At 35.6% G+C, this 27,092-nt stretch overlaps 1 protein-coding gene across 1 annotated transcript in view; it reads right to left on the bottom strand.

The window, feature by feature from the left end:
• Positions 1-27,092, bottom strand: part of WNK3 (WNK lysine deficient protein kinase 3) — a 146,310-nt gene that overhangs the window by 24,598 nt on the left and 94,620 nt on the right. Inside the window, exons 12-21 of the mRNA XM_012663979.1 lie at positions 25,967-26,114; positions 23,302-23,418; positions 22,044-22,199; positions 21,912-21,963; positions 20,494-20,628; positions 18,911-19,848; positions 8,897-9,128; positions 8,377-8,507; positions 7,273-7,895; positions 4,124-4,335 (exon numbers count right to left, since the gene is read on the bottom strand). Of these exons, the coding sequence (XP_012519433.1) occupies positions 4,124-4,335; positions 7,273-7,895; positions 8,377-8,507; positions 8,897-9,128; positions 18,911-19,848; positions 20,494-20,628; positions 21,912-21,963; positions 22,044-22,199; positions 23,302-23,418; positions 25,967-26,114 (2,744 nt within the window). The remainder of the gene's footprint in view (positions 1-4,123; positions 4,336-7,272; positions 7,896-8,376; positions 8,508-8,896; positions 9,129-18,910; positions 19,849-20,493; positions 20,629-21,911; positions 21,964-22,043; positions 22,200-23,301; positions 23,419-25,966; positions 26,115-27,092) is intronic.

Below are 27,092 nucleotides of genomic sequence, written 5' to 3'. Positions count from 1 at the left end.
CTCGTGCCTGTAATCCCAGCACCTTGGGAGGCCAGGTGTTCAAGACCAGCCTGGGAAATACAGTAAGACCCCATCTCTAAAAAAAAAAAAAAAAAAAATTAGCTGTGCATGGTGACATGCACCTGTAGTCTCAGCTACTGAGGAGGCTGAAGTAGGAGGATCTCTGGAGCCCAGGAGTTCAAGGTTACAGTGAGCTATGATCACACTACTGCACTCCAGCTTGGGCAATAGAGCAAGACTCGGCCTCTAAAAAAAAAGAAGACGACGAAATAAAAGGCATAAAGATTAAAAAGGAAGAAATAAAATTTTCCCTATTCACAGATGACATGACTTCTCACTCAGAAAATCCCAAAGAATCTATAAGAAAACTCTTAAAACAAGTAAGTTTAACAAGATCTTATGCTACAAGTTCGGTATATAAAAATTAGTATCTCTCTAGCAATGTATGATTGGAAACTTCCCCAAAATAAAAGAAATCATTAGGTATAAGTACAAAGCATGTTATTATAAAAACATATCAAAGAAGACGTTAAAAAATGGAGAGACATCCTATGGTTATTGATTAGAAGACTCAACAGAGTAAAAATGTAGATTCTCCCCCAATCGACATATAGATTTAACACAATTACAACAGGATTTTTTTTAAGATATAGTCAAGCTGATTCTAAAATTTATATGAAAAGGAAAGGGAAAGGAACTAGAATAGCTAAAACAATTATGAAAAGAACAAAGTTCCAGGAATCGTAATACCTAATTTTAACAATACCAATTTAAAAAGTTGCTATAAAGCTACAGTAATCAAGATAGTATGGTACTGGTGAAAGGACAGACATATAGATTAATGGGAACAGAATAAAGAGTTAAAAATAGACCTGCACATATATGGCTAATTGATTTTTGACAAAGGTGCAAAAGCTATTCAATGAAGAAAGATGGTCTTTTGAATAAGTTGTGATATAATAATTGAATATCCATATGCAAAAAAAGAACACTGCCCAAAACCTCACACCTTATACAAAAAGTAATTCAAAATGTGTCATAGATCAAAATATAAAACATAAAACTAAAAAAACTTTTAGAAGAAAACATAGAGAAAAATCTTTGTGACCTGAGTTTAGGCAGAGTTCTTAGATATTATACCCAAATCATGATACATTAAAACACATTTGATAAAGTGTACTTTATTAAAATCATAAACTTTTGCTCTGCCAATAACACTTTAAGGGAAAATGAAAAGACAAGCTACAGACTGGAAGAATATATAAAATTTGCAAATCACATGTTCTACAAAGGGTTTTTATATAAAATATAGAAAAAAAAAACTCTCAAAAATCAACCATATGAAAACCAACACTCTAATTTTCTAAAATGACAAAAATTGTTACCTTTGAGGTAAACTGGGTGAAGGGTACACAGGATCTCTCTGTAATATTTCTTCAACTACATATAAACCCACAATTATCTCAATGAAAACTTCAATTAAATATAAAACAGGATATAAAAAAATGGCAAAAGACTTGAACAAACTCTTTACCACTGAGGATATATGGATCACAAATAAGGACAAGAAAAAATACTCACCATCACTATCATTAGGGAAATGAAAATTAAAACCACCATTTATACCACTACACAGCTATTAGATAGGTTGAAATAAAGAATGCTGATAATACCAAGTACTGAAGAGCATTCAGAGAAACTGAAGTCTCATACATTCCTAATGGGAATGTAAGATGATACAGCTGCTTGGGAAAATAGTTTGGCAATTTCTTGAAACATTTAAATACACATACCATATGACTCAGCGATCTCATTTCTGTTTTTTTTTTTTTTTTTTTTGAGACAGAGTCTTGCTCTCTCGCCTGGGCTAGGGTGCCGTGGCGTCAGCCCAGCTCACAGCAACCTCAAACTCCTGGGCTCAAGCGATCCTCTTGCCTTAACCTCCTGAGTATCTGGGACTACAGCTTGGTTTATTTTTTCTATTTTCAGTAGAGATGGGGGTCTCACTCTTGCTCAGGCTGGTCTCGAACTCCTGAGCTCAAGCGATCCTCCCGCCTCTGCCTCCCAGAGTGCTAAGATTACAGGTGTGAGCCACCATGTCCAGCCTACAGCAGCTTTATTTGGAAAACCCCAAACTAGAAACAACTCAAATGTCCATCAACAGATGAATGGATAAAAAAAACTACTGTATATCTACACTGTGGAATATTACTCAACAATGTAAAGGAATAAACTATTATAACACAAAATAACTTGAGGAATCCCAAAGATGTTGTTCTGAGTCAAAGAAGTCAGTCTCAAAAGGCATGTTTTTACCATGATATCTCACTCCTTTGGCCATGGTACTTAGAAATAGGTGGACATCTGACTGTAGAACATCTCAATTATAGGCCAGGCCATGGAATTCGATCCATTTCCTGGCATAAAAAAGATGAGCAGAGACAGTCAAATTTTCTATCTCTGGAATCTGACAAAAGTCAGGTAAGCAGGGATCTGAAATGCTCTGGGATCACAAGCCAAAGTTATGTGAAAGCCAAAGTTCTGGGGAAGCTAAAACTATGCATAAAAATGCATTTTGGGACAAAACAGAATAAAGCATAACTATTAATGGTACAGCATCAGACTGAAGGTCCATGTGCTTCTGCTATTAAATCCCCAAAGCTGCCTTTGATGCAAGTTTACCCTTTAGTTCTATCTTTATGAGGATCATCCGAAGTACAATTCCTGTTCTGAAGATCTGTATTAGTTGTGTAGTGTTGCTGTAACTAATTACCATAAACATAGTTGTTTCAAACAATACAAATTTATTATCTTAGAGTTCTATGGATGGAAGTCCATCATGGGTCTCATAGGCCTAAAATCAAAGTGTTGTCAGGACTGTGTTCCTTCTGGAGGCTGTAGGGAAGATCTGTTCCCTGGTCTTTCCAGGTTCTAGAAGCTGCCTGCATTCCATGGTTTGTGGCCCCCTTCCCCTGCCTTCAAAGCCAGTAGTGTTGCACCTCTCTGACACTGTTTCCCTTGTCATATCATTTCTCTGATTCTCTCTTATGTCTTCCCCTTCTTCCACTTTTATGGACCCTTATGATTATATTGGACCCACCTGGATAATCTAGGGTACTCTCCCTAAAGTTAGTAGATTAGTAATTTTAATTCCATCTGCAAGCTTAATTCTCCTTTGCCATATAATCTAACATAGTAACAGGTTCCAGAGATTTACACATTGACATCTTTGAGGGGCCATTATTCTGCCTAGCACAAATTCTGTTAAGATTTCACATATGTCCCTACAATGCATCCTCAACCTCACCTTGACTATGCATATATAACCAAAGAAGCCTGACCTGATTAACAACTTCTTTTTTAGTTAAGTAAAGACTGACTCTCTTTTTTTCAAAGTCAAAGAAGTACATTTTAATAATATTCTTATAAATAATAAATAATCTTCATATAGAGCATATTTTTAAGATTATCTTTGTTACCAACAAACTTCCCAACAAACTCTAAATGCCAGACCAGTGGTTTTCATTTACTGATAACATTTCAAAAACTATTTTGGGGTTTTTTTTTTCTCGAGATGGGGTCTTGCTCTGTTGCCTGGGCTAGAGGAGTACAGTGGCGTCATCATAGCTCACTGCAACTGCAAACTCCTCGGCTCAAGCAATTCTCTTGCCTCAGCCTCCTGAATAGCTGGGACTGCAGGTGCATGCCACCACACCCAGCTAATTCTTCTGTTTTTTGTGGAGACGGGGTCTCGCCCTTGCTCAGGCTGGTCTCGAACTCCTGGCCTCAAGCAATCCTCCTGCTTCAGTCTCCCAAAGTGGTAGGATTATGGGCGTGAGCCACCATGCCCAGCCTATTTTGGGGACTGATACTGGGTTTCCAGCTGTTTGTTTTCCAAATGAAAACACAAAACACACTTGGCTGTTCTCCAAAATCTATCAGTTAGCCTCATTATTATTTCATAAAAGAACATTTAATACCAAAAAGGTAGAAAAGAATCTCAGAATAATGTACACTTCTTTAAATTATTTTAGCTTAATAAAAAAATTATATTATCGTCATTTTTCCAATTTTGCTGATATTTGAGCAGGTTTTTAAAAAATTCCTTTTATGATTGATTTACCTGTGGCAACTATGCCATTGTCCACATGTGTCAAGGACTGGGGGCGGCTGCGAAGTTTGCTTTTGAAAGATCTCGGTCGACGTGGTGATGCAGGTGGCAAAGGAATCTCTGAAGACTGGGTTTTGCTATCTTTGATTGACCGAAGGCGTTCATAGAGCTCCTGAAGCTCCTTATTCTGCTGAGTTTGAAGATTTACCACCTCCTGTATGTGTCTGAATGAAAATCATGCAGAAAGCATTTTAATGGCACTGGCTCCACAGAGATGCTCCAAGAAACTCTACACCGGTACAAGTTTAACAAGGAATTTAGATTAAGAATGAGGATATACAGAGTATTTTCACAATTTTAGGATGAGAAATGCCTGCCTAAGCATAATGTTAATCACTCATAAAGAAAAAGATGAACGAATTGATAAGAACAAGTTTCCAAAAATTCAATATAGTGAAATACAATAAAAATTTTAAGTCAAATAATAGTAATAATATTAATTTTTTCTTTATGATATGTTAAAAGTATAAACAGGAAGAAAATATTTTAACATATAATAAAGGGATAATATTCAGAATATATAAATAATTCCTAAAAATCAATAAGAAAAAAGAAACAACCTTATTTTTGAAAAAGGGCAAAGAATATGAAAAGGCAATTCCAAAGAAGAGGAAATAAAAATAGCCACTGAATATGAGATTATGTACAACTTCACTATTAATCAGAAGAACAGGATTTTTAAAAAATATTTTTAAGTTAAACTGATTGGAATAAAATTAAAGGATCAGTAATATCCAATCTAGTGTTGTTAAGGTGTGGCGAAACAGGCACTTTCATATATTTTTGTTTGGAGTATAAAATGGTATAGCTACATTGGAAGACAATTTTAGCAGTACCAATCAATTTAAAATGGACACGCCTTTTATCAGTAATTCCACTTTTACGCATCCACCCTACAAAAATAATAAGTACATCAAAATATAAGGATGTTCACTTCAGCATTGTTTATATAAGCAAAACATGGGGAAAAACTGAAATTTCCATTAAGGAGGGATTAAATAAATTTGAGTATACTCATACTTTGGAACAGCATGCAACCATTTAAGAAAAAAAGGTAGATTTATTTATGTAGATATGTATATATGTGACAATGTTACTTCAAAAATTGTAGAATAACATGTATATTATTTTCATAAAAAGCAAAAATTATATATTTGTAAATGAATAGAAAAAGGACCACGAAGATATATCAAACAGTTCACAGTGGTTACCTCTGAAAAGTGAGATTGAGGCGTGAGAAATGGGAGATTGTTTGTTTACCTTTTTACTGTGTTGTTTGAATCTTTTCTCATATATCATTTTTAATGCAAAAAAAAGAGACTATAGTTAGTTCAAAATAATTGAGGTCTGAAAAACTCAGCTCACCATTGTGGGCCTGTAGGACTACAGGCCTGAGAAACATTATTTAAGAGTTTTAAAATTTTGTGAAGAAACTATAATGCCAAAAGAATATTGAAGACAAAATAGAATAAATCATCTTTTAAGATTCCCTTCTAGGTCTTGGGTTCTATGAGGTTATGAGAATCAATGTCTCACATTCAAAATAAAGTACATACTCATAAGCATTACAGCCAGCTACAAAAGCCACCAGCCTTTTGAGAATGGTTTAAAAGAAACAGTAAAAACAGCGATGGAGTATTGATAACACAAACATTAAACTACCTTAATAATAATTACCTTTATTATAAAAGTATCAGTGTACATATACTGCATAGTACTTAATATATAGTAAAGTTGATGTATACATAATATATAGTAACATCAAGCCTGTGTATTTTTTTTAAGTAGAATATTAACCTTCCAGTGATGAATGTTTAAAGCATACATTTGCATTTTTTTCTAGGCTCAAGTTTAAAAAACTGAAACAAGCTGGGGAGAAAATTGTATTATAATTATCTGTCACTGAAATAACAGTTTTGGGATTTGGAGTTTTTTTCCTCCTCTGGGCAAGTCCTTTAAAACTGGGAAATTTCCAAGGATTTTAACCCACTTTAGTTTTTAAAGCACTCAAACATAGCATCCAAGTGGATCATTATCCAAACATGTAAGAATATGACTAAAATCCAGCTTTTTCTATACCTATATTTTTATCTCCTCCCTGAATCTCCCTGTTTTATAAGTTTTTCAAGACCCAGACCAGGGTAGAAATTCTCTAAAACATAAGATACACTCAAATATTGCTAGAGTTGGTCTCAGCTTCTCAAAGTAATGGCATGGGGTCACCCATAGGAAGTTAGTAATAAATTTACAAGTATATACACATAATGGAATACTATGCAACTGTAAAAAATAGAATGATGCAGATAAAGAGTCAAGATATCATGAAATGATAAAAAAAAAAAGCAAGATATAAGAACAGTCTGTAGTACAATTACTACTTGTAGGGAACAAAAAATATGTATGTATTTGTTTGCATATACTAACTGGATATACAGGAAACAGGTAATAATTGTTGTCTCTAAGGAAAAAACCTGGGTATTTCGGGTACAGTGCTAGGAGGGAGACTACTGGTTACCCTTTTGTATCTACTGAATTTTAAATAATGTGAATAGAATTAGAAAGAATTCAGCAACTTAATACTAATTTCTTTTAAAAAATGACAAAGTTTATAAAACTAAATACAAAACAGCATTCTACATGACAAAATATATTACCATAGTATCACTACTGAAGGTTCATAACCTCAGTTACCAAATAACAAGCTTGATCTTCTTGGAAGTATCTTACCTTTTCCTAAAGAAGATGAACCACTATCTCTGACTATATAAATTAGCTATTTACTTATCAAATGTGAAATTAAGAATAGTTGTAAAATCTAAAACAAAAGTCTTGAAGGATAAGGATTGAAAAGGTCATCAAAAAGAACAACTAAACCATATTGGGAAAAAAACCAACCAATAATTAGTCTTCAGACTATGAAAATATTTTATATATAAGGACTTTAACATTCATAAATGTCTAGCATTAACAGTCTTTATAGTTTTCAATCATAAAAAGGTTTCAAGCATTAAAATGTCGCCAATCCTAAATTAGCTACCAAATACTAAGTTCCATAAAACCCAGAGCAACCAGACTTATGGCAGAAGAGAAAGTCTCCTTACTTTTCTCGTAACCTTTGAAGCTCCACCTTTAAGTCCTCGTCCTCTATTTCTGACTCATCATCACTGCTCATTGGGGAAGATGGCGAATAGAAGAGTGAACTCTGTGTTTGAGCATAGGCTTGTTCTTCATGGAGTGGTAAGCACTGATCACTCTCTGGACCAGTCTTTGCCACTGACTTTCCACTGCCAGCAAGGCTGGCTGAAAATTCACTGTCAGAGCTAGGCTGTTTCCCAGCAGGTAGTATTTCTCTCTCTTTAAGCAACAGTTCAGATCCAGACTGCATGCTACTTCCTGTGGCTGAAGTTTCTTCCAATTCCTTTTCTGGGGTCACTGAAGATACATCAGTCTCACAAGCTGTGCTGAAAGATAAGAAGTTGTCACCTTGTTTGGGAATTCCTTTATCTTCTTTAAAGGTTTCATGAAGAGCTCGTAACTTCTGAGAAGAAAATGAAGCTTGTGGATTGTGCGTGGCAGGTTCCACTTCTACCAACTGAGACTTTGCTGTTTCAATAAAGGCTAGAGTTTCTTCACTGGAATGGTTTGTTGTTTCATTGAACGCTGGTATGTGTTCTATTTCAAAAGATGTGATTTTCACTGACTGCTCCTGAGGAACTGTAATCACCTGAGATATAAAAAGGTAAAAGTGTCTGGCACAGTATAGATAAATGGATGGTCTGCTGTGATATACATGTATTGATACTACCAAAACTTAAAAATTCCATCTATACTCCCCATATTCAAAGTCTTTCAACTGGGCCCCTTGAATAAGGAGAGTTGGCTTCATATTGCTCAAATAAAATTCCACAATTAGATTTGCAAAGATTCTAGAGGACATGAAATTAAATTTATAAAAAAGATGACCCAACCACCTGGCAAAAAATGACAACCCATTTCTGTGTTCTCTTCCAGCTATTAAAATCTCCATTTCTTCTGATTCACCTTTACTGATGGCTACAAATGGTGAGGGGATACATGCAAGGTGAACAATTTAAATATGACAATGATCTACATTTAAAGTAAGTATCATCTACAGACCAAGATATACAATGGCTGTTACCTTTAATAATACCCTTGTAGATAAGGAATCAACCAAAGACACAAACCTGGAACCGACCCCGCTGAAACGATCCAGTCATCGCTTTCCATCTACTCAAAGCCCTAATATCATCTGTGGACTCCCGTGTCAGAGGAATGGGATCAGGAGCAATTGCTGATCTCTTATCTTCTGTTTCCACTGCAATTTTGCCAAATTGTAAGTAGAAAAGAGAAAATTATTTGTTAAGACTAAATTTGTTTACTTTACCAAAAATGAAGAAAAGTAGAAAAAGTTTAACTCCTGCTAGACAATTAAAAGGTATTAATGTATTAAGCAACATCATATAAGTCCCTAACTCTAAATCAGACATTGCAAGATTTATCCCGAGACTTAGTATCTATATGAAATGAAAAATTGGAAAACCAAATTAGTTACAAAAGGAAAAATAAAATGGCGATGACATTAATGGGATATGTCACATATATGGGCTAAGTGGAAAAAGTGGCAAGATTTGTGTATGAACAAAAAAAATAAGTAAATGAAAAGTGATGTTACCTAGTCTATGTCCCTGACTGTAAGCACACTACCTTGACGGACTTTTGATCTCTTGAAAAAGCTGGTTGACTGCCGTAGCCTGTATGCCCAGCTTTTTAATTTGCGAGTCCAGGATTTCTTGCTAATAGGATTTTTGAGACTAGGACAAGTAAAGCTTAGGCCAAAATATCCACCTCCTGTCTGCAGATGAATGGCTCCACCGCTTGACACAGCAGCAGGATAGGCCTCTGGATCCCCTGGAAGTGAAGCATCTGAGGACATCTCCTAATGGAGACAAAAAATGAGAAAAACCAAAGTGGTAATAATTTAGGTAAGATGACATATTTTTAATATCATAGGAGTTTCTTGTATGGACTAATCTTTAATCAAAAATAGGATATTATTATATAGTTCCATTAATAGTACCAGATCAGAAGGAATCTAAAGTACTCAATTTATAGAAATTAAGCTTTCCCTTTCTTTAAAAATATTATTTAGGCTGGGCACAGTGACTGATGCCCGTAATCCTAGCCCTCTGGGAGGACGAGGCGGGAGGATTGCTTGAGGCCAGGAATTCGAGACCAGCCTGAATAAGAGACCCCATCTCTACAAAAAATAGAAAAATTAGTGGGGCATAGTGGCACACGCCTGTAGTCCCAGCTTGGGAGGCTGAGGCAGGAGAATCACTTGAGCCTAGGATTTGAGGTTGCAGTGAGCTATGATGATGCCACTGCACTCTATCCCAGGTGACACAGCAAGATGCTGTCTCAAAAAAACCCACATTATTTAGACTTCAGAAAACAGATTATTAATCTTCGACCCCAGAATATTTTTCATCATTATATAAACTTTAAAAACTGAAAATCAAGGCCAGGCATGGTGGCTCATGCTTATAATCCCAGCACTTTGGGAGGCTAAGGGAGGAGGATCACTTGAGGCCAGGAGTTTGAGACCAGCCTGGGCAACATAGTAAGACCCTATTTCTACAAAAAAAATTTTAAAAATTAGCTTGGCATGGTGATGCATGCCTGTAGTCGTAGCTACTAGGAGGCTGAGGCAGGATGATCACCTGAGCCCAGGAGTTCGAGGCTACAGTAAACTATGATTACATCACTGTACTCCAGCCTGGGCAGCCTAGTGAGACCCTGTCTCAAAAACAAAATGAAACAAAAACAAAAAAGACAACCAAAAATCAAAACAGAAATTATTTCCTTCATATGTACCAATTTACTAAAAAGGTTACTAAAGCCCCATGCTATTAAAATGAAAATTTTCATTTTTGCTCATATTATTTAAGAGAGTTAAAGATGCCTGACACACATGATAACAGAGAAAAAGAAGATATCTAAGCACTTGGTCTTACAGAGAAATATCAGCAAATCAAGTTTCTTACTTTATGCAAGCACACAGAAATTTACAAAGTACCTGAGAATTATTTCAAATTCATGTTCTAAAAATTGTTAACATCAGCCCATGCTGGCTATAAAATCACTTTCCCCTTATTGTCCTCCTACCCCACAAAAGCCCCCCAGAATTAACTTTTGTATCTAAATGAGTGCTTTAAAAATAAATCCCCTATAGTAATTAATACAAAAATTAATACAGACATCCACGAATACTTTGGAAAACATGATAATGACCAATACTAATCTAGAAGATTAAAAGAGAATATAAAAGCACAAAGAATGGGATTTAGAAATTGTCTGAAGGAAGACAGCCTACATGACAGTAAGTATACTGTCTTGTGTAAGCATTAGTAACACTTGGGGCAGTTCAGGAGTTATTGAAAGCAAAATTATAAATAATCAGTTTTTATTTTCTGAAGTCCCATTTTGGACTAGTAATAACACTACTTCCACGAGGAGGAAAAATCCCTCAAGACTACAATTTAGAAAGTGTTGCATTGGTCCCACTGAAATTATAGAAAATATTTTTCATATGTAGTGACTGGATCAAGACAGCAAAATAAATATATGTTCTAACCTCCCTTACCAATCCAAATCCACAGACACAATAGGAAAAATAGATACACACACAAGCATATATAGCTGAAGGGGGAAAAAGTAGACCATGATATATATGTAGGAACTGTTTCAAAATGCTGCAAACTCAGGTGGCAGATACGGGGAACAGGAGAGAGTCCTGGCCAACTAAAAGGATGAGTAGTTGGCTGTAATGCTTACAAAACTATACACGATTTGTCTCCTATTCATCTCTTCAACATTACCTCATAATACCCTCCTACTTACAGGACTTCTTTTGGTTCCTTGAACAGGTCTCCACCTGTGAATGTCACCACAACATATAAGTCCTTCCCTGACCCCTATGTATTTGTTTAGGGTCTATTTCTCCTCACTAGAATGTGTATACCATAAAAACAGAGGTTCTGACTTATTCACTACTCAGTAGATACTCAATGAATAGAAGAATGAACTGGTTGAGGTACCAAAGAAGAAACAGTCTGGCAGTTCTGTACCTTCCTTACCCTCTTCCACACCGAGCGAAAGACAGCAAAGGCACCTGCCACCCTGCCCCCCAATAAAAGTAGTAAGAGGAAAAGGTTTGTGGCCAAGAAAAAGGTCAGTAACATTAAAAGGAGACAACATCCAGGAAAAAGGGTAAGCCTTCCTACCTTTGGAGACTAGCTACCGGGCCACCCTTCAGGCAGCATTTGAAACAAGTTGCAATATATAGTTCCAGGAAGCATGTCCCATACATTTCACACAATTACTGGAGGAAGGCTACAGTAATTATATATAGCATTTACAGATGAAGAAAGAATGTTACGAGTAAAAAAAAGATGAGTATACAACCAAGAATCACTAAACACTTATGCGAAATCAATACTATAAGAAAACACTAAACTCAACAAACAGAATAGCCAAGGAAATAACATTAATAACATAGAATAATATTTTAATATTTTCAGAGAGATGTGTGAATATAGTACATCCATAAAAAATAAACTATTGTGACTAGAAATTAAAAAAAATAATAATCCTTGACACCAAAAACCCAGCTAAATAGGAGACTGCAAACAGATTAGAAATTGAGAAATTTTCCCAGAACAAAAAGCAAAAGGACAAAGAGATGGAAAGTATGAAATGAAAAGTTAATAGATAAGAAAGGAAATGAAGAAATAAAACTATCTCTATTCACAGATGATATGATCTTATATATAAAAATCCTAAAGAATCCACTAAAAGTCACTAGAGCTAATAAACTCAGCAAAGTTGAAGGATACAATATCAATACATAAAAATCAGCTGTATTTCTAAACATTAGCAATGAAGAATCCAAAAAGGAAATTTAGGAAACAATTCCATTTATAACAACAACAAAGAGAATAAAATACTTAGGAATAAATTTAACGAATGAGGTGAAAGATTTATACACCAAAAACTACAAAACATTGCTGAAAGAAATTAAAGAATACCTAAATAAATGGAAAGCCATCTTGTGTTCATGGATAGGAAGAATTAACCTGTTAAAAGTCCCCAAAGCAATCTATTGATTCAATGTAATCCCTATCAAAATCCCAACAACCTTTTTTACAGCAATAGAAAAGCTGACACTAAAATTCGTATGGAATTACAGGGGACCCTGAATAGCCAAAAAATATTGAAAAAGAACAAAGTTGGAGGACTCGCCCTTCCTGATTTGAAAACTTACTACAAAGCTATAATAATCAAAATGGTGTGATATCAGCATAAGAATAGATATAGAGCTCAATGGAATAAAATAATAGAGCTCAACGGAGTACAGAAATAAATCCATACATCTATACTCAATTGATTTTTGACAAGGATGCCATGACCATTCAATGGGGGAAAACTAGTCTCTTCAACAAGTCATGCTAGAACAACCAAATATCCAAATGTAAAAGAATGAAGCAGGACTCTTATCTCATATCATATGTAAAAATTAACTCAAAATGAATCAAAGACCTAAATGTAAGAGCTATAAGTATAAAGCTGTTCAAAGAAAACACAGAGGTGACTTTGGATTAAGCAATAGTTTCTTAGGTATGACACCAAAAGCATAAGCAAAAAAAGAAAAAGTACATAATTAGACTCCATTGAAATTAAAAACTTTTGTGCATCAAAGGATACTATCAGGAGCGAAAAGACAATCCCACAGAATGGGAGAAAATATCTGTAAATCAAATATTAATAAAGGTCTAGTATCCAGAATATATAAAGAACTCTTAAAACTCAACATCACAAACAACCCAATTTAAAAATGGGCAAAGGACTTGAATGGACATTTCTCCAAAGAAGATATACAAATGGCCAATGAAAACATGAAGTTTCTCAACATCATTAGCCATTAAAGAAATGTAAATCAAGACCATAATGAGATACCACTTCATATCCCCTAGGATGGCTACAATCAAAAATTGGAAAATAACAAGTATTGGTGAGGATGTGGACAAACTGGAACCCTCACATGGTGCTGGTAGGAATGTAAAATGGTGCGCCCACTATGGAAAACAATCAGGCAGTTCCTCGATAAGTTAAACATAGAATTATCATATGACCCAGGAATTCCGCTCCTAGATATATGCCCCAAAGAACTGAAAACAGAAACTCAAACAAATACTTTATATTAATGTTCAAAGCAGCACTATACATAACAACCAAAAGGTAGAAACAACCTAAATGAAGAGATAAACAAAATGTGGCACAGCCATACGATGTAATATGAACCTTGAAACATGATGCTAAGTGGAAGAAGCTAGACACAAAAAACCACATATTGTATGGTTCCATTTATATGAAATATCTAGAATAGGCAAATCCATATTGACAAAAAGCAGATTAGTGGTTGCAAGGGGCTGGGGGGAGAGGAGAATGAATAGTGATGGCTTAATGGGTATGGAGTTTCTCTTTTTGTGGTGATGAAAAAGTTCTGGAACTAGACAGTGGTGATGGATGCACAACATTGTGAATGTACTTCATATCACTGGATTGAACACTGTAAAATAGTTACAAAATAAATTTTGCTATGTATATTTTATCACAAAAAAGATTAAAAAATATCTAGAAGGAGAAACAAGAGAATGGATGAGAGAAAACACCCAAAGAAATAACAACATTCAAAGAAATCGCAAGAAAAAATAAGTTCCCAGGTTTAAAGGACACAAAGAATACCAAATAAGATGAATAAAGAGACTATACTAAAAGCATCCAGTAGCTCTTTGAGTAGGTACTATTATCCCCATTTTATAGATGACGAAATTAAGGTTAGGTAAAGGGTATAGATAACTTGCCCAGTATTATACAGTAAATGGCAAAGCATGAGTTTGAAACTGGTTTGTCAGGTTCAATAGCTGTTTTCTTTCTAACATACTGTGCTTCAATAAGAACTTTTTCATTTTAAAATACTACAATATATGAATATTTTTTTCTGTAAAAGATCTAAACCATTAGATAAAAAAAAAAAAAGAAATCTCCGTAACAATCCTCCTTCCCAGTCCTTTCTGGAAGATATCCACTAATATTAGTTTATCTTTTCAGAACTTTAGTGTACACTTATGTATATATGTATGCATATGCATATATATACATTTATGTATTTTCTTTTAAAAGTATAAGTACCCTCATACTGTCTAAATTATTCAGCATATATTTTTCCTAATGATTTTTCCTGGAGATACGTCCACGCTAGTATAAAGATGATAACAGCTAACATATTTATATGTCTACTTCATGTTTTTAAATTACTTCATAGTATTAATATCCTTCAATTTATATAACCATTTCTATTTATGAATAAAGTTGTGATTTTTCTCCTGTTACAAATAATCAAACAATGTTACAGTGAACATTCTTATACATGCCTCTTTGTTCGTATGTGCAAATGTTTCCCTCAGGTATAATTTCAGAGAATGATCACTAGGTCATAGGAATGCACATATTTCAAATTTTCATAGTGCTAAATTGCCCAAGTAGCATGTATTGATTTTATTCCTACCAACACAAAATGAAAATTACCGTTTTCTTAACATTGGATATTGTTAATCTCTTTAACATTTGCCAATCTGATAAGCCAAAAATTGTTTTTCACTGTTTAAAATTTTGCGTTTCTCTCATTATTAATGAAGCTGAAAATCTTTTCACATGTATATCAGGCATTTATATTTTTACTTCTGTGAAATGCATGTCCAGATGCTTTGGCTATTCTTCCATTGAGTTGTCTGATTTTTTTCTTACTGATTTGTAAGTGTTCTTTATATATTCTAGAATTAATCTTTCGTCAATTTTCTGAGAAAAAAGCTTAAGAGAAAATACACGCAAAAATAGGTTGCTATGAAAAAGGAGCCAAGAATAAGATTTAAAAAATGAAATTCGAGAGGAGTAAAAATAAAATAAAATATCAAATTCATAATTGCCACATGAAAAATTAACTGGATATGACTAAATACCACAACAGTGATCTGAAATTAAAAAATAAAAAACTGAAAACATATCTGAGAACATAAGGTAAAAGGAAAACAAAATTAAAAATTAGAGAAAACTGTTAAGAAATATGGAGCATACATTTGGGAAACCATATATCTCCTACAATGTCTTCTTTGTCTGGTTTTTTTTTTTTTTTTTTTGAGACAGAGTCTCACTCTTGTCACCCAGGCTACAGTACAGTGGCATCATCACAGCTCACTGCAACCTCAAACTCTCGGGCTCACGTCATCCTCCGGCCTCAGCCTCCCAAGTAGCTGGGACTACAGGCATGTGCCACTGCGCCTGGCTAATTTTTCTAGTTTTAGTAAAGATGGGAGGCCAGGGGTGGGGTGGGGATAGGTGAGGGGTTGGGGTACCACTCTGGCTCAGGCTGATCCTTCTGCCTCAGCCTTCTAGAGTGCTAGGACTGCAGGCGTGAGCGACCGCACCTGGCCTATCTCCTATGATTTCTAAATGGAAAGAAGAAAGACAATGAAGGGGAAGAAAAAAAATAAAAGTAAAGTTTACCAGAGCTTAAAAAGACACAAATCCTTAAACTCAAAAAGCCCACAAAAGTGATGTACAAGATTAATGGAAAAAAGACACATTCTGATAATCAGACCACTCTGATAATCAGAGCTCCAAGAAAGTTTCCTAAAAGCCTCTAGACCTCAACTATCCAATACAGTAGTCACTAACCACATGTGGCTGTCTAAATTTAAATTAATTAAAATAAAAGTAAATTAAAAATTCAGGCCCTTAGTTGCACTAGCCACATTTCAAGTGCTTGATAATCATATGTGACTAGTGGTTACTGTATTGGATAGTGCAGATACAGAACATTTCTACATTGTAGGAAGTACTAGTGGACAGCATTAATCTAGAGTAAAAGCAGGTTACCTACAAATGAATGATAATCAAACTGACTACTCTCATTAGCAATATTAGAGGCTAAAAGAGAATGAAACAGTATCTTTTAAATTCTCAGAGGAAAACATTCTGATCCTACCATCTGTATCTAGTTAATCAAGTGTAAAGCAAAACAAAGACGTTTTTGGACATGCAAAAAAAAAATACCAAATTAGTCACCCATGTGAAATATTTGAAAATATTACTCGAAGAAGTATTTCAGGGGACAAAAGAGGAATCCTAGGTCACCAGAAACAGTAGCAGCTAAACGTGATATCTACGTGTCCAGATGTAGAAGTGGATATGAAACAAATAAAAGAATCCAGCTGGGCGCAGTGGCTCACACCTGTAATCCCAGCACTTTGGGAGTCCAAGGCAAGAGGATCATTTGAGGCCAGGAGTTTGAGACCAGCTGAGCAACATAGTCAAGACCCCATCTCTACCACACAAAAAACCAAAAATATTAGCCAGGCACGGTGGCACACGCCTGTAGTCCCAGCTACTCAGGAGGCTGAGGTGGGAGGATTGCTTGAGCCTAGGAATTCGAGGCTTCAGTGAGCTATGATTGCACCATTGCACTCCAGCCTGGGTGACAGAGCAAGATCCTGTCTCTGAAAAAAATAAAAATAAAGAAAAAATAAAAGAATCCATTTGATCTCAACACTTAGGAATCTCCTTTGAGCAACAAAGAAAATTACTTTTTTTATGATTCTAATCATAATATGTGATCACTGGATAATACACATAATCATAATATAAAACTGTTTATTGATTGTCAATTTTTACAATCAACCTACAGGCATAGACAACCAATTGTTTGAGAACACAATACAAATGTCATAAACTTTGCCAATGTTAAGAAAGTAATACAAGTAAAAAAAACCTGAGAGGTGTATGAGAAAGAAAAGTGGAAGGGAAAATAGAATAATTTCCTCACCCTTCATAGCAGTGAGTCATTAGGTATTATTTAAAATTACTAAATCAAGAAATAAATACAGGCTGGATGCGGTGGCTCACGCCTGTAATCCTAGCACTCTGGGAGGCTGAGGCGGGTGGATCGCTCAAGGTCAGGAGTTCGAGACCAGCCTGAACAAGAGCGAGACCTCGTCTCTACTAAAAATGGAAAGAAATTATCTGGACAACTAAAAATATATAGAAAAAATTAGCCGGGCATGGTGGTGCATGCCTGTAGTCCCAGCTACTCGGGAGGCTGAGGCAGGAGGATCGCTTGAGCCCAGGAGTTTGAGGTTGCTGTGAGCTAGGCTGACGCCACGGCACTCTAGCCCAGGCAAGAGAGTGAGACTCTGTCTCAAAAAAAAAAAAAAAAAAAAAAAAAAAAGAAAGAAATACATATATTATATATAAGCTATTAATGGTAATGACCATAAGAATTAAAACCAGGAACTTAAGAGTGTTTGGAGAGTGGGATGGGGTGTTGGAGGATGTTACACAATGGTTACTTCTAATTTCTAGCCTTTTCAATCGCTTTTGTGTTTGTATATTAATTCCATAATTTAAAGTTACTAGTATACAAAAAATTTCAATTATATCTATTCAGTGGAATATTATACAGTTGTTTAAAAAGTTAAGGTGGAACCATGTGTACTGACATGAACAGATGCCCATAATAAATTTAAAAAATGCAGAATAGCACATATATGTAAAGAAATATATGTATATAAATGTATAACATGTATCTATGTCTACAAAAAGATATATATAAAGAAGTATGTCTATATAAATATTTATATATTAAAACTATATCTGGAAAATTGGTTAACAGCTATGTCTATAGGTTTGGGGTGGGGTGGATCTTATTTTATGTGCAAGCATATATTACTTATATAATAATAACAATGACAAAGATACAGTGGTGAAGATTTAGAAAGATGTTCATGATATATTATAAAATCAAAAAATTAAGTTACAGATAAATATGTATACAGCACAATATTGGTTTTGTGAATAAAATGTTGTGATATGTATGTAAATAGATCTGTATAAGCTTAAGAAAAGTCAAGAAGGATAAGCACCAAATTATTAATGGTTACCTCAGTGATGTAAAAGGGTAGAAAAGGGAAATTAAAGTTCCTACATTATATACTTAAAAAACATGTCATGGGCTAGGCGCAGTGGCTTGGGCCTGTAATGCCAGCTACTTGGAAGGCTGAAGTGAGAGGATCACTTGAGGCCAGGAGTTCGGGATCAGCCTGGGCAACACAGTGAGACCTTATCTCTTAAAAATGAAAAATAAAAATTAAAAAAAATAACAAGTCATGGGATTAATGGATAATTTTTACTTTCCTTTTTTTCAAATAAATCAAAATCTTCCAAACATGATTAAATTAAGACCATAAAATCTGGGGGAAAGGAAAGTAATAACAGGTATTTTAAGTGGAAATCTAAAAAGTAAGTTCTGCCCACCGAAACAATCTATGAATCAGTTTCTGTTCTATCATTAATACAAACATAGACATTGCTCACAAGTTCCTAGCTAATTCACCACAAGGCTCTCTTACCAAAGATAGTTCTGCTATGTCTACTGAGAAGTTCTGGATACCTGCAGCCTGAGTCATGGCCTTCTTAAATACCTGTCACCTCAGAATCTTGTGACATAGACAATTTCAGTTCAAAGGACAGAATTTTATAAGAGAAGGCATTTCTTTAAAATCATAAGCAAAGAATAAGGAATTGATTAGAAAGAATAATACTTACATGCAAACACAATTCGCTGGGTACAGAAGTTATCACATTCAGGTCCCTTTTGAACACTGATAGGTTAGCAGGCTGACTCACAGCCACATTGGACAGAATCTTAGAGCCTGTCTGTTGGAAATTAGGGGATTGTCCAGGGCTATCTTGAATTCCACAGTGACTGATGGCTATGACTTCTGGCACTGGACAGGAGAGTGTATCTTCAGCAGAGGAGGAAAATGGAGAGTCTATGCTTTGAGTATCCTTCTGACTCTCAGTATAGATGCTAGAGATGTTATGCTCCTGATAGAGCAAGTTTCTTAATTTTTCATCCAGAGTTTTAATTCGGTTGTCTGCAAACTCCATTTTTGGAGGTCTTTCCCCATCTGATTCCAAGACAGTAGTGGGTAGAAGACTAGTTGGTTCCAGGCCAGGGGTCTGAGTGGGAATAACTGTCTTAGGAGAAACTGCTTCAGTGTTCAGTGTCATTTCTCCTTCTTGGGAAAAAAACTCTGCATCCATAGTTGGCTGTTGTACTGACAAGGATTGAGGCTTTTGATCAGATACAAATGCCGGAGTAGTAATAGGGTTACCAGCAATCTGAGTTGATTCGCCAGGATGGGCCATAAGTACATCGGCCTGACTGGCAGCTTGGTGACATGAATACACAGGTATGAATATGCCTGCTTGGTTGGCGAGTCCCTCACATTCAATTGGAATGGCACAAACTGAAGTAGCAGAATAATTGGAACTACTAGTAACTGGTACCATTATCTGCCCATTATCTACCACTTGATAAAGTGGCTGCTCAGTTTCTACACTAGCACATTCAGAAATCTTACCATCAACTACATCCTTGTGTTCTGATTTGGAGGTGAAAAGTGCACGCTGGTATGGATTATTTTCTATAGTAAGCAGTATGTCCTGTGATATTTCCTTATTATTTGTGTTTCTTGGACCTGGAACAATAACAAAGAATGGCTAAGCATGTATTGAGGGGTACAAACCGTGGACTAGTACCCAAACTCAAAAGAGACAGGAGGAGCAAGGGACAAATGAGAACCTGTATGAAAGTACTCTTGGCTGGCAGGGTACTGTGGCTCATGCCTGTAATCTCAGTACTTTGGGAGCCTGAGGAAGAAGGATTGATTGAGATCAAGAGTTCGAGACCAGCCTGGGCAAGAGACGCCATTTCTACAAAAAATTTAAAAAATAACTGGGTGTGGTGGTGTATGCCTATGGTCCCAGCTACTTGGGAGGCTGAGGCAAGAGGATCACTTGAGCCCAAGCTGCAAGTGAGCTATGATCATGCCACCACATTCCAACCTGGGTGTTAAAAAAAAAAAGAAAGAAAGAAAGTACTCTTGTAAATGAGACTCAAAATAAACAGAATTCAAATCAACCTGTCAAGGAAAAAAAAAATTTTCCCCCCATAAACATTAAATAAAAATGGCTTAAGTTATACCCTAATATTAATGTCTTCAAAAATGCTTATGAATATTCTCATAAGCATAAAATACCCATAGAAACCAGCTAAAGATAGTATATGTTTTGCAACCCTATCCTTTGAGTCTGGACAAACCCGGCAGAGAATAAAAGCTTACTAGGAAGTGGATGTAGCCCAGGAACCGTAGACATAGAATGCTGAAGAGGAGGAGACTGAACCTCACGGTTTTTTATTGTTTGATTGATACAAAATCGCCACCGACCAACTGGGGATGACTGAGGAGCAGATTCATCTGCGGAAAGAATTAGCAAAAATTGAATATGTTCAGCAATTGTCAATTTGTTTACCTTATTGACTGAGGAAGCCAGGTTGAAAAAACAATTTGTCTTGTATCTCCATTTCCAACTGTACTAGGTAGGATATATGTAATTTATGAGACCAGATCTCCCAATCCTGACAAAAAGTCTAAAGAACTAAGCACATAATATCTTTAGAGAAGGATTTTACATTCTGCTGAAACAAACATTGTTATCAATAGCAATTAGAAGCAAGGTACTCTTTGAAAAAATGGAAAGCACTTTTCCCATTAAAACCTACCTACAGAACCACTTCTGTTCTGCATCCTGATTATGGTGGTGCTTACATAAATCTATATATGCATTAAAATTTACAGAACTGTACACCAAAAGAAAAAAAGTCAATTTTACTATATGAAAATTTTTAAAATCAAGTAAAATAACCCCCTACATCTTAACCCCTACTTTGTAAACTTACTCAAATAAGTAATTCTTCTTTTAAACTTTCCCCTTCATTTTAGTCAGAAACCTGCTCAGATCTCAGCTAACCAGAAAAATAAGATATAGGAGGACTCTGCCATCCTAATGCAGTCAAACTAAATTTCAGGATAATGTTATCTGGTTCTATTACTCCTACACCACCTTTTGCTTCTTCAAGTTGTTATAATTCCTTCAGAGGTCCTCATCTGTCTACAGCTCTTCTCCCTCTCCCAGACACTCTTTTAATATACCCATGACCAGAGCTGAGAATAATGGAAAGATAAAGTCATCAGAAAAGAAAATGGAAGACCCTAGTTTTATTTTCTGGAAGTTTATCCAGTGTCTGATTTACAAAAAGTTATTAGTGACCAGAGCATGTAGAAGAATCACTGGGGGAATGAAATCAAGACAGGAATGACTTTTAAACCATGAGGCAAACTTAGAACCTAATGATTTTCATTAAAAAAGTTTCTATCCATCTGAAATCAGAAAAAACAAAACTTACCAATTAAGTTTCAAACAGTTATGCTGTTAAAGGTCATCAGTATGTGACTGCTTTTCTGGTAACATACCATGCGACAACTCAGAAATAAATTAATAAGGTAAAGAACCAACAAATTTGGAGGATGGATTTTTACTTCTGAGCTATTATATCTTTTCAAAGTGTAGGAAAACCTACATTAACAACTTATCAAATCACTTTATTGGTTAACATATTTCCCAATGAAGGTGGCTAAATTAAAGTTTCCAAATGTCTTGCTTCAAAAGCCAAATGGTAAATTTTATTAAATATACTTACTGCTGGTTTGAGTGGATGCAGAATTGATCTGTACTTGTTCAGATGATCCTGTCTGAATTAAAAATGAATAGATAAATAAAGAAGTTCCTGATACATATCCAAAAAGACCTATTTGTAAACAATTGCTCTTACTTGGCTACTGTTGGATTCCACAGTAATAGAGTCAACTCCAGTGGCTCTTTCTGCAGCAGAGTGGACATGAAGGATCTCCTGGGCTTGACCTACGATAGTCCTCAATTCTCCTACAAATTTTTCTTTCTCACTTTCCAGCACAAAGTTATCTTCAACCTGCCCAAAAGTAAAAGTAAGCCTATTCATGAGAATGAATTTAGTTTCTTCAAAATTATAATATTGTACCAATGGCGACTACCATAAAAAAAAAAATTTAAATTGAGTATGTAAATCTAAGTGCCACAACAGAATTAACAAAGATCAGCAATAAAATGCCACATACTACATTAAATTATTCTATTTTGAGACCACAGATATTTGTCACATTGGCACTACTTACCAGAGAAGAAGCTAGCATTTAAAAAAATACTCAGCATTCTATAAATTGGTTGTTATTTGAAGAATATAACTAACAGAGGCAATGTTTAAAACTAAGATACCCAAACCCTAAAAACTTTTAAATCACAAATCACAAAATGAAACATCTCCAAAGATAATAAAAAATTGCTCAACAAACATTTAATTAGGCTAAACATTGATATAAAATATGAAAGAAGAGGCAGTTCAGAAAATACTATGTTAAACAAGAGGGAGAACTGACAAAATGATTAACTTTTAAAATGTTTAGTTCTGCTTGGCTAGGAATGCACCACCAAAGAAAGTTGGTGGAAACAAAAGCATTATGGACTCTTCCTTCTACCCTAGTCCCATCCCCATCAGAAAAAGAGGAAAAAAATACTAACTTAAGCCTTAAAAGTCATTGAAAATATTAAAAACTTAATGAAATGATAAATATAACTTGAATACCTACATACAAGATGTTAGATCAGTGACTAGCAGATTAGAATTACCTGGGTAACTTTATAAACTATTGATGCTTAACCCTGACCTCCAAAGATTCTGATTTAATAAGGAGCCCAGGCAATAGAATTGTTTTTAAAAAGCTCATCACGTGATTTTAACATGCTGCCAGAGGTAAGAACCATTGATCTAGATCATCTCTTAATAAAATCCCCTCATATTTCCATATAAATATACTTCAGCTGAAAGAGATGAAGTGACTTATCCTTGATCATAACTGATTTAGCTCTGTACAAATTTTAAAAACTAACTGTACACTTTAAAAAAATGATGCCTCCAAATAAATGGAGAGAGAATTAGAGGGGAAAAAGAGACATAGAATGTTGAAGGGAAAATAATTTGGTTTTACTATACTTACCATATAGTCTGCAATATCCTCTGGTGCATCACCATCAACATCAAACTTGAAGGTGACCATCTTGTTGTTGTGTGTCTCCAGCTGACACTCCACCATGTTGTCTCCAGAGGTTGACACCTGAGTACAAACATTTCACCGGTTTAAGAGTCATTGTCTTCTCTTTGCAATTGTGCAGGAAACATCTAGATTAGTTCACATACAATATATACAGAAAATGGTTTAAATAGTTCAGACCTAAAAAGATTCTGTTTTCCTTTGTTGAAATACCACATAAACAGCCATTTGAGGATAAATCTAACAGGTTCAAATTATGCACTAAAAAATAAGCTAGAAATATGATCCTGTGGGAAAGAAAATGGAACATAACTTTCATAAAAAAGCAAAAAAAGTTACAGTGGTCACTATAGCTATCTGCAATGAAAAGATCTAAATCCAGTCATTTATTTCCAAAATTTTCTTAATCCTACAAACTGACTCTAAGCAAAAGAAGAGGCACTGAGGCCAGGCGCGGCGGCTCACACCTGTAATCCTAGCTCTCTGGGAGGCCGAGGCGGGCGGATTGTTTGAGCTCAGGAGTTCAAAACCAGCCTGAGCAAGAGCGAGACCCCGTCTCTACTAAAATTAGAAAGAAATTAATCGGACAACTAAAAATATATAGAAAAAATTAGCCACGCATGGTGGCACATGCCTGTAGTCCCAGCTACTCGGGAGGCTGAGGCAGGAGGATTGCTTGAGCCCAGGAGTTTGGGCACTCTAGCCCGGACAACACAGTGAGACTCTGTCTCAAAAAAAAAAAAAAAAAGAAGAGGCACTGCTTAATGGAAATGTAAACTGGCCCAACCTTTCCAAAGAGCAACCTAGCAACATGCATCTAGAAACCTTAAAAATCTTCATATTCTTTGACCCACTAATTCTACTCCTATGGATCTATCATAAGGAAGTAATCAGGGATAGATAAAGATTTGTATTCAAGGATGTTTGCTGCAGAGAAAGAAAGACAGACAAGAGAGAGAGGAAACAAGAGAGAGAGGAAGATAGCAAATTAGGAAAAAGACAGACTAGGAGAAAGACAGATAGAAAAAAAAGAGCCTAAATGAAGACCAACACAGGGAATGATAAAATTATACCTCTGTAGAAGGGGCTATCTAATGCAGCCATTTAAAATATGTTATTGAAAAATTACTTAATAATACAGGAAGATATACATGCTATATCAAGTTTTTTAAAAGGCAGGTTTAAATTGTATATAGGTTTAAGCATCCATCTGAAAACATATCATATTGGTTACAGATATGGGCTTTACAGTCAGACTGGGTTCAGATCTGATTCTATCACTTGCTAGTTGAGTGACCTCAGGCAAATTACTTTATTTCTCTGATCTTCGGTATCTTATTTGTTTGTGTTTTTTGGTTATTTGTTTGTTTTGGAGACAGGGTCTCATACCTCACTATGCTGCACAGGATAGTCTAGAACTCCTGGCCTCCAGGGATCCTCCTGCCTGGGCCTCCCAAAATGCTGGGATTACAAGTGTGAGCCACCGTGCCCAGCCAGTATCTTCATTTGTAAAGATGAGTATATATTACCACCTATCATGCAGGGTTACTGAAGGATTAAATGATAAAACAAATGGATAATATTTAGGGTGCCTACCACAAAAAAATTCAATAGATTTTTTTCTGGCCTGGCATGGTGGCTCACGCCTGTAATCCTAGCACTCTAGGAGGCTGAAGCAGGAGGATCACTTGAGGCCAGGAGTTCTAGATCAGCCTGAGCAAGAGTGAGACCCCATCTCTGCTAAAAATAGAAGAAATTAGTGAGACATGGTGGCACAGGCCTGTAGTTCCAGCTACTCAGCAGGCTGAAGCAGGGGGACGCTTGAGCCCAGGAATTTGAGGCTGCAGTGAGCTGTGATGATACCACTGCACTCTAGCTGGGGCAACAGAGCAAGACTCTGTCTCAAAAGAAAAAAAAAAAATTTAATAGATTTTTGCTACTATTACTAATACTATTACAATCTAATAATGTAAAATACTACATATATATACAGAAAAAAGAGAGGAAAAACAAACTAGAACATTAATATGAGCTATCTCTGAGTGGGTGGCTACAAGTGAATTTTATTTTCTTCCTTATATTTCCCCTATATTTCCCAAGTTTAACATACAATGCCCTCACGAGAAATTTGTTAACGGAGGTAAAGTTAGTTTAGAGGATTTCCCAATATTCTACACTCACTTCTGCAGCATTGCCCCCTCCCTGACTCTCTAGACTTCTGCACATACTCTTTTTTTTTTTTTTTTTTTTTTGAGACAGAGTCTCACTGTGTTGCCCGGGCTAGAGTGCCGTGGCATCATCCTAGCTCACAGCAACCTCAAACTCCTGGGCTCAAGCGATCCTCCTGCCTCAGCCTCCCAAGTAGCTGGGACTACAGGCATGTGCCACCATGCCCGGCTAATTTTTTCTATATATATATTTTAGTTGTCCAATTAATTTCTTTCTCTTTTTAGTAGAGACGGGGTCTCGCTCTTGCTCAGGCTGGTCTCGAACTCCTGAGCTCAAACAATCCGCCCGCCTCGGCCTCCCAGAGAGCTAGGATTACAGGCGTGAGCCACAGCGCCCGGCCCTCTGCACATACTCTTAATCAAAACCATATTTACACACTGACCTGAAGGACAGTAAGCTGAAATTTAGTCCCTTTCTCTGGTCGGGGACAGGAAGCTCTTCTCTGTTTGATCCGATCCTGTTTGCCATTTCCACTTGGGTTATCGGGATTATTGGTGTTTTCCTTCACAGCTGTCACATCTTGATTCAAGCTAGTAATTTAAAAAAGAAAGCAACTCATTCCAATCCTGACGGTAAAATTCTAAGGAAAAATCCCAATTATACAATCATAATGAGTTTAAGGAAAATCAATAAATACTACAATATCTTTTTAAAAGTTATGATTGCACAACTCTGTGAATATACTAAAAGCCACTGAATTATACACTTTAAATGTATTATGAATTATATGGTATGTTATTATATTTCAATAAAGCTATTTTTTAATGTTATGAAAAACTGAGATTACACTGTATTTATTTGGCAAACATCTTCTCACAGTGATGAGAATGAAAGAAAAACACTGACAGACCTCTGTGGAATCTTTTAAAAATTTTATTAATTTCATTTTTAATTTAGAGATGGGGTCTCACTACATTGCCCAGACTGGAACACGATGGCTATTTATAAGCATGACCATAGCACATTGTGGCCTCGAACTGGTCTCAAGTGATGCCCCCATTTCAGCCTCCCAAGCAGCTGGGATTATAGACATGTACCACTACACCTGGCTGTATGGAATCTTTTACTAGGGGATGTTCTCAATGAATTTTATCTTGTTCGTTTGGGGATTACTTTGTTAATATGTTCAAATAAAACTTCTAAAACCGAAACAAATTCTCACTCAAAATATACCTATTTATGTATGAACTCAACAGTGGATAGACAGACCAGGTATGGGAGACAAGTACAGTGCAAGAGGCAAAACAAGAAATGAAAATGAATGATATAAAAATGGTTCAACATGATTAATTCTAATTAGTTATATTTTACAGGTTCGAATAAATGTAATTATGAAATGACAGGCTACCTTTTAGTTTAACTGTGTCAAAGGCATTCTTCAGCTTTTTATTTAATAAACTTGAAGATATTTCAATAAATACAAAAATTTCAATAAACACATTTGCAATTTAAATGATAAGATTGGTAAGCACTAGACATCATCATTGTCAAACAGATATCTTTTAAAG

The sequence above is a fragment of the Propithecus coquereli genome, unplaced genomic scaffold, assembly GCF_000956105.1.
Source record: "Propithecus coquereli isolate 6110/MARCELLA unplaced genomic scaffold, Pcoq_1.0 Scaffold849, whole genome shotgun sequence".
NCBI classification, from domain to species: Eukaryota; Metazoa; Chordata; class Mammalia; order Primates; family Indriidae; genus Propithecus; species Propithecus coquereli.
This window is presented reverse-complemented; position numbering and strand designations above follow the sequence as displayed.